This window comes from Harmonia axyridis, chromosome 4, assembly GCF_914767665.1.
Source record: "Harmonia axyridis chromosome 4, icHarAxyr1.1, whole genome shotgun sequence".
Taxonomy (NCBI): Eukaryota; Metazoa; Arthropoda; class Insecta; order Coleoptera; family Coccinellidae; genus Harmonia; species Harmonia axyridis.
The window spans coordinates 13,146,600-13,155,688 of record NC_059504.1 but is presented as its reverse complement, the minus strand read 5'-3'; the positions used below and the strand labels follow the sequence as shown (position 1 = coordinate 13,155,688).

Genomic DNA, 9,089 nt, shown 5'->3' with positions numbered 1-9,089 from the left:
TTCCTAGGAAATTTGTAATTATTGTGAGAGAAGGTTACTGTTTTCCTTAATATTTTCAAAACATAAACAGGGCATTCACCTATGAAAGATGGAAGCGAATTATCCAAAAAATATCCATATTTCGATATTAAGAAAATATTCCTTCCGTCTATGGAATCTTCACAGTTAGAATGATGTTTTCTATTTGAAATCCAAATTTTGGATCTACAAGGAAGAACCAAGGAAACATATAATTCGACCAATTATATATCGGATTATTTTTTCAACTATTTTTCCATATAATATCACAATAATCTCATGTGAATACTCATCATTAAAATAATACGTGATTTTGTCATTGTTGAAAGAATTGTTTTTAATCTTCTTGCGTGATCATTTCAATTTCATAAAAACTGAATTACACAGAATTAGAAAATCGTTCAATTGTTATTATTTTTTCAATAATATGAGTATATGATGTGGTTTCATCCATTTCTTCTTAGAGTTCATGAACTTTGAAAGAGTTGATTTTATTATTGAAAATAAATCATATTCACATGATTCTTTCCGAAAACCATAGTCTCCATCCCAATTGATACAAACAGAAATTTTTTTTTTCAATTTAGGTTGACTTATTGTTGCGAACTTTTCATTTGTTCAAAATTCAAAGTTATGTAGACAATGGAATTTTATGCAGCTCATTACATACGATGTAAGTCCATTGTCGATTTTGAAAACTGATATTGACTAAAGTTGTTATCCAATTTTTGACCTTTTTTCCGAAGAAAACTTTCTGATAATAATCAAGTGGCTATAGTACCTAAAATAGGTGAGTACCTTCAATTATTCAGATAAAGTTTTCGATAACTCAGTGTATTTATAAGTAGCAATTGTGAAATTATCAAGGGTATTATGAATTTATAGACATCTAGATATTGACAAATTTTATGAATTTTTCCATGATTGCATACCATAGAAAACCGATGTGCATCAAATTATTATAAGAATAACAAATACTTCAGTTCAATTTCCCCAAGCATGATGATGTAAACAGTTTCAAAGTCAACTCTAAATTTTTTCATTCAAAAAAATTTTCAGATATTTTAGAAAATTTCAAGTTGAAGAATGTAGTGTTTTATGATAATAGCCAAGATGAATGGAACATACATGTGAACTTTATTCGAGTTAAAAATATAATGTTCAATTGGATTTTTTTTACCAATTTCACTTTCAATAATAACTTTATATTCGCTGTATAATACCTAAGGAATAATCATTAACTACAATCGATGTGATATTTGATACATGGGCTGTTGGTTTGAGTGTCAGACTACAATTGAATCATTGTATTTGAAATTTGAGTCGAAGAATAGAGAAGCACAAATCCATTTGATAAAACTGGCTATTTCCCACTAAAGACTTTTTGGTTATTTTATTTCCAATAGCTAAGCAATGAATCTGCTCTTTTGACGAGAACTATAAAAGCTATAAGCATGAATTTATTCCAAGTATCAGCATATAGTGGATACCTACATTGGTTTTTCTACATTAATATTTAAATTTAAAAAAAATCGGTAGAATACCGAGGAATAATAAGAATACTTTTCGATGAGACACTATTGTTAAGAACCTTGAACTGTTCGGTATATTCGTCATGTGAATGACATAGATAGCCTAAATAATATTGTTTGTAAGAAGAGACAAAGATATTGCCACTTTAATGAATATCATAGATTTTTTCAAATCATCTTCTCAAAACAAGAAGAAGAAGAAGCAAATTCACAGCACTTTTTTTTACCTCGTAGAATTCGAAAAAATGTCAAAAGGAAAATAACGCTCAACTCAGATGAGATTTCTGTAAATTTGAGGTTAAAAGTGGTGAAAAGTATAAAATTTCACAGACGAATTTTTCAATTACAGGTTGGATTATGAACTAAATGAATTTCATTTTGAATAATGTTTTACTCACCTCGCATTTAACCAAAATTTTCAATTAAAACTATTTTACAATTATTAGCTTATGGGTAAGCAATATTTGTGTTTCATTCGAGTTTCGTGATGTTTTCCAACGAGAAACGTTACTCTAAAGAATTGCAATTTTCCAATTTCAGCACCCTTTGTCTCGAAAACTAGTCAACTAATCAATAATCATAGGATTGAGTTGAAACCATCGAATTTCTTGTTCAGGAGTATCTACAACATCGAAAAATTAACCGGTCATAACATCACTTTGAGCTCAACGAGAAGACTAATGAGTAGTGAAAATCTATCGGAAACTGGATTTTTATTCAAGAGAGCCACTCTACCGATTTGCTTCTGATAGAGGCTACAGAATGGATCATATTGCTCTGAGCTTTTAATGAGCAATCGTAAACATCCGAGAATAAGCTTTATGCTTTATGCATCCACTTTGGAGCGTCTGCTCTGCATCGCACAAATTGATATTCACATTTAATACCAGGTAAAAAAAAAACGTGTCACTCAATTCTTGTTTATAATTCAGTTTAGAAAATAGTCCCAACGATAACAAAGAGGATTTATTTCAACACATATAATAATATAATCAACTATAATGAGTCATTACTCCAAGAAATGGATGCCATTCTGTACTTTGAAAATTGAATCGTTATTCACCAAACTATTCAATAAACGTGAGGTACTCCTTCAATGGTTCTCTGTGCTTTTGTTTGGAAGATAGTGCAGTCTCAAATCAGTAACTTCCCAATTTGACCTTTGTTCCAAGTCAACGGATAAATGATAATAAATATAGATATAAGGGATCTCAAAAACTCAAATCTTCCACTCTGTTATTTGAGCCTAATCTAGTGACAAAGTGAGTGCCTATTGGATTTGAAAATAGTCCATTCCAAGTAAGTAGATATCTTACCTATCTACTGCAACTTGCTTATCGATGCCTCTTCAAGCTCAAATTCACTTTCTCGAGTCTTTCACTAGATTTTTAAGAAAATATGAATCAAAGCATTTTATTTTGCTTTGATAGCATTGTTTTTCGAAAAATGAGTTAACGGTTAATAATAATTTCTTTCATTAATATATAGCTGAAGTATAGGTTCTTTCCAAAACTCACTTACATCATTACATCCATGAAAAATCATGTCGAAAGAAAATAATATAATCAATATTACTTCCGAAGTCATTTTCAGAAATCGACTTCAATATTTGCCGAGGGTTCTCTTTTAGTTGTAGTTTTAGTTTTTGAATAAGAAAAAACCAGGCCTCCACCAGGCCTTGACCAGGAGATTATTATCACTATGCTTAATTCTTGAGTTATCTTCTCAGTTCTGGATTCCATATTCTTTCTGAACAGAATGTACAATTCGGAATAGTCTATATATTTGGGATAATTTTATTTGCACTACAAAAACTGAAATCTTTAAAATTTGATGTGTTTTTCTGAGCATAACAACCCTCTGCGTGTTGCAACATTCAAGATTTGGATAAAAGAAAATTAAAAATTGTGAATTATTATTATTATTATTATAAGTTTATTGACCAAATATTGAATATTCTCAAAAGATTCTTTTATAGGTCAAAAGAGTTATAAATAGTCTTGTATTGTCATCGAGTATCATTTATGATAATTGTAATGAGTGATGACTTATGAACCATTCATACAAAATTATATCTTGTGCCGTTTTTGGTCTTTTACGTTTTTTTTTAATTGAAACTATCTCAAAAGTTTTGAAGGTTTTTTCCATCTTCAATGATTTTCTATTGAATGAAGCAACTATGAGCTTCATCTTCCGATAATCATTAATTAATCGATCCTTTCAGTATTCAAAACATAAATACATAAATTGAAATACCTATAAAATTCTCCATTTGACATATGTCAAAATTTCAGTGGAAATAGAAAAATCTCTCACAAATGAATGAAATGATATGTTCTTCATTTGGAGGTTAATATTCTCAGCTTTAAATAAATCAGCCAGACACTAATACGATGAGACGAAAATTTTTTCAAAACAAGAGCTTTTTGTGCTTGCTCAATATATGAATCATTAGTAACGCAAAAAGGAGTTTCTTTTGTATCTAAACCTTTCAATTTTTTCAGAAATGGCTCCAGAACCATTTAACCTTGACCTCTCACCCCTGAGTGAAGAAGGCAAAAAAATTGCAGCTGAGGAGCTCAGAGAAACCCCAGAAGTAGTAGCAGCAGCACTAAAGGAGTTGAGGGAGTTATTGGCCAATGACAACACCATTTCCTTCGACACTGATGATGCCACCTTGCTGATCTTCCTGAGGCCATGTAAATTCTATGCTAAAAGCGCCCATGAATTGGTAAGTAATAAGATCCAGAAAACCTCAAATCTCATATGAAAGTTGTCGAGATCTATAACATCAGCGAAATAATAAAAAAAAATCAAAACAATCCATGAGTACAACCTTATTCTTCATTCACTTTTTCAAATGAAAACTTCAATTTTATGAACGGTTAATGTTTTCTAGAGTATTCTTATTACAAAAAAAAATAATGAATCATTTACAATTCGAATTCAATGTCAATTAATTCACAATCAAATCATTACGATATATTGATATTATTAATTACCTACTGATAACAAAGCAAATCCTTCATCAACATGAAAGTAATTTTAAAAATCATCGAATTTACTGTGTTCGAAATAATACTCTTAAGTAATCAAGGTTCCTTCATATGAATTTGCCTTTTACTTATATCATGCACATTCGATTTGGAATTCGATATGGGATCAAATATAAAGAATAATCAAGATAATCTTTATGAATGTGAAGCCACTTTAGGAATTCCTGATAACATTGAATGGTTAGTTATTATCGAATAATTCGGAGGTGTTTCCGATATCTGAACTTGAATTTTTCAAAATGCTTTTCAATTCTTTTATCAGTTATCCTTCAGAAGCTGAGAGTAACTGAGAATTTCTATGTTTTATATTTTAATTTCCTATTTTGATTAAAAACTCAAATTAGGGATTTAATCAACATGTCATACAATAATACAAATAGAAAATATAAATACTATTTCAACTAGAGATTCATGGCTTGGCTTGATTTTCAAGTTACTTGGCTTGAGCTCGACTTGATTTCAAGTCGAGCTCAAGTCAAGTAGTAGTTTTTCAAGCTCAAGTGAAGTATTTATTTATCAAGTACTTGAATCATATCAAGCTACTTGACTTTCAGCAGCTTTATTGTGTAGTTTCACATCAATTAAAAAATGACTTTTATTCATTCAACTTATTGTATAACAGAACCGAAAATATCAACACTTTTGAAATAGAAACATATAAATCAAATTACTATAAATCATAACAAAATTAAAAAAAATTTCCTTTCAATTTCTGATTCATCGATCATAGAACACAAAACTATGTAAAAAAAAATTAAGTTTCTTGATATTGAGAAACCTCCAGGCTTTATTTGATTTCATAATTTGCAATCCAGGATCTAAGACACAAGAGGCATCTTATAGATTTGTTGGCTAATCTTTTGCGGGTTTTTGTAACATTAAGAGCAGCTCTGGAAAATTGTCTTTCAACAGGAGATGAAGATGCTGGCGTTGATAAAAAATCCTTGGCCATTTTGGCCAAGTTTGGAAAGATATTTCTGAAACTACCAAAATCTACCAATACATTTCATAGAAATGTGATAAACTACTGATAAAGTCACACTGGCGAATGCTTCAGTCTCTCAGCGCTCGAGGAATCCCCTTATTTAATATAAGCGCGCACGAGATTGCAGAAATATATGCCGTGCAATGCGTACATATCAAGCTGAAGTAATATCAAGTAGCTTGATATCAAGTCGAGCAATAAATATTTAAAATCAAGTCAAGTCAAGTTCAAGTTTGTTGTTTTTCACGAACTTGATTTTCAAATCAACTAGTTGGTTAAAATGTCAAGCTACTCAGTTCGATGAATCCCTTATTTCGACAAATTCATCCAATTGATTTTGTTTCAGATGAAAAGAGTCGCTGACTTCAGAGAAAAGTACAAGGCTTCTTTGGAAAACCTCATGCCTGATGACGAGAAGGATGCTTTCATGAATCACAATGTAGTCAACGTATTAAAAGATTTGGATCACAAGGGAAGAAGGGTCATGATTGTCAACTGTGGATGTAAGTTGAAAAAATCAATTAAGTAGTCGCTCCTTTTTTTCGTTGAAATTCGTTTTTCTAAAATTACTTACAATTTTTTTATTTCTCCTGATCAATTGGGGGTCCCCAATGACCAACGCCTCGTTACGCCTATGCTACTAGATACACAATGTACTTCTGATATTGCTCTATGTTTTTTTCTCAATACACAAACATTCATTCCCCGTGTCAGTATAGATTAGATTTCAATGGCTGATATTTTTATCCTTGTTTTCTTCGATTTATTGAATATACTTATAACTCTTATAAGTGATAAATCCTGCATTGTACGTCAATAATATCAATGCTGTCCGTCCGATATCTGTGAAATAATCATCTCAGATAATTTCTAATTCAATTATGAAATTCCGATATGTATCTTATTATCTTCTTGCACTTCGTACCCTGTACCAATGAGTGATGCATAATGTTGAGTTGTCACAGAAACGAAATAGAAATAAAATGATGAGATAATTCCAACCTACACATTGGATGCAACATCATTTTGAATAAGAGAGATTGCTAGTTATTAAATAACCCGTTACAAAGTTGTATTCAAATTGATTGTCCTATGATTTTTGATGGGCAAAACGCAAAACGAATCTGAATTAAATGGGTAATGAATTAAATCCAAACTATGATTTTTTTGTTTAGATAATAGTAGTGTAGAATTTTTTTGGCCTCTTACTCCAGGGAGCAGCGCCAACGTTTTCGTCCAAATGCCTACAATTAACAAGCCAATAGAAAAGTTCCCGGTCTACCGTAGTAAAACACATTTTTTTGGCAAAATTCGTTTTTTTTAATCAACATAGTTGCCTTCGAGGGCGATACAGCGATAATAGCGATCTTCCAACTTTTCGATACCATTTTTGTAGTACGATTTGTCTTTCACTTCAAAATAAGCTTCAGTTTCAACGATTACATCTTCATTGGCCGCTAAATTTATTTCCAGAGAGCATTATTTTGAGGTCTGAGAACAGGAAAAAGTCACTGGGGGCCAGATCTGGCAAATACGGTGGATGCAGAAGCAATTCGAAGTCTTATTCATGCAATTTTGCCATTGTTTTCATTGATTTGTGACACGGCACATTGTCTTGATGAATCAATGACCTTTTTTTCAAATAGGGACGTTTTTTAACGATTTCATCCTTTAAACGATCCAATAATGCTATATAATCTGGTCTGGCCCTTTTGGAGGTTATCAATGAATATTATACCTTGCGCATCCCAGAATACTGTTGTCATAACCTTGCCAGCTGACTGTTGTGTTTTCCTCGTTTTGGATTCGGTTCATCGTGTGCAGTCCACTCAGCTGACTGTCGATTGGACTCCGGAGTGAAATTATCGAGCCATGTTTCATCCATTGTCACATATCGACGCAAAAATTTAGGTTTATTGCACTTAAGCAGCTTCAAATACTGCTCGGAATCATTAACACGTTGTTGCTTTCGATCGATTGTGAGCTCGAGCGGCACCCATTTTGCACACAGCTTTCTCATGTACAAATATTCGTGAATAATATGATGATATCTTCACAATGTCTGCTATTTCGATCAACTTCACTTTACGGTCATTCAAAATTATTTTGTGAACTTTTTTGATTTTTTTGTCGGTGACAGCCTCTTTTGGGGGTCCACTGCGTTCGCCGTCTTCGTCTTCGGTGATCATTTCACCAAAATCGCTTTTTGGTTGTGAAATATCGCTGTTTAATGCCTAATTTTGCGAAAACATCACTTAAATAGAAATTTGAATCCCCTGAGTTCTCATCGGTGTTTTCGTCATCTTCAATAGTATGATTAATTATATCATCCTTGCAGCTACCTGGAACACATCCAAAGTCACTTCTGACCAACTCTTCAGAATTTTCTACTTGATCCACATCGCAGCCACCCTTGAACAAGAGGCACAAGTAAGAGGTTGCGTAGTCATCATGGACTTCGATGGTCTAGGAATGAAACAAGTAGCTGCCTTAAATCCAGTATTTAGTATGAAATTGCTTGGATTCATCCAAGACGCCATGCCAATGAGATTGAAGGAAGTCCACATGGTAAAACAACCCTTCATCTTCAGGGTAGTCTGGAAAATCTTCAGCCCCTTCATCAGGGAAAAATTGAAGAACAGAGTAAGTGTCAAATTGAAAGTAATTTTCTTTTAGAAAAACTTGAAATTATAGAGAGATCTCAAACATGTTTATTCGCTTCTTGCAGATCTTCTTCCATGGCAGTGACATGAAGAGTCTTCAGAAACATATCCCTGCATCTCATCTGCCTGAAGATTACAAGGGTGACTTGCCAAAAATCAATTACAGCGGCAAAGATTGGTTCCCCTGCATTGAAAGTCATAGAGAGTATTACAAGAAATGGAACACATGGGGCCTCAAAAAGAAGAACTAGATTCTGATCTCCAAGTAACATGTAAAGATAAAGACTGTTATCAGAATAATATCGGAGAACTTTGAAGAAAATTAGTATTGTTTTTCAGAGACGTTGAACTTGTCATTTAAGTATATATTTATTGTTGAGTGAATAAAGAAGAACTGTTATAATTGACTTATTATTGAGGGTTTTTTTTACAGGCATAAGTACAAAATATCGATTTGTATTATTCTGATGATGATGGAACTGAAATGATCATGTTGAAACTATTGACTGGCATTTTTTCTTATCAATGTCATCGCGTTCTTAAAAATGATTATTATTACTCTCCTATTAATAACAAATAACTGGTTGGTTCCACAAAAATTATAAAACACCTGTCTACCAAAATGAGAAGAATCAAATTGCATATGCAACACAAATTGTTTGATACAAAACGACCAGAAAATTTTTCAGAAATTCAGAAGAACATAAAAAAACTACATAAAAAAACATAATTCAAATGAATAGCCCCCTATCTAGCAGCTGTCACTTTTAAGCTGTCATCATTTGACATTTGACATGTGAAAATTAGGTCATTACTAACATTGGAATGATAAACT

General features: G+C 32.1%; 1 protein-coding gene across 2 annotated transcripts; it reads left to right on the top strand.

Annotated features, from left to right (window-relative positions):
- Positions 1-723: 723 nt before the first annotated feature.
- Positions 724-8,653, top strand: LOC123677605 (retinaldehyde-binding protein 1). Of its 2 annotated transcripts, none has more exons than XM_045614237.1 (5): positions 724-808; positions 4,055-4,281; positions 5,938-6,094; positions 7,930-8,234; positions 8,320-8,653. In XM_045614237.1, the coding sequence occupies exons 2-5, from the start codon at positions 4,057-4,059 to the stop codon at positions 8,503-8,505; spliced, it is 873 nt and encodes a 290-aa protein (XP_045470193.1). In that variant the 5' UTR covers positions 724-808; positions 4,055-4,056; the 3' UTR covers positions 8,506-8,653. The 2 variants fall into 2 exon arrangements, with proteins under 2 accessions (XP_045470193.1, XP_045470192.1); XM_045614236.1 differs by lacking the exon at positions 724-808 and adding an exon at positions 2,692-2,849.
- The last annotated feature ends 436 nt before the right edge of the window (positions 8,654-9,089 follow it).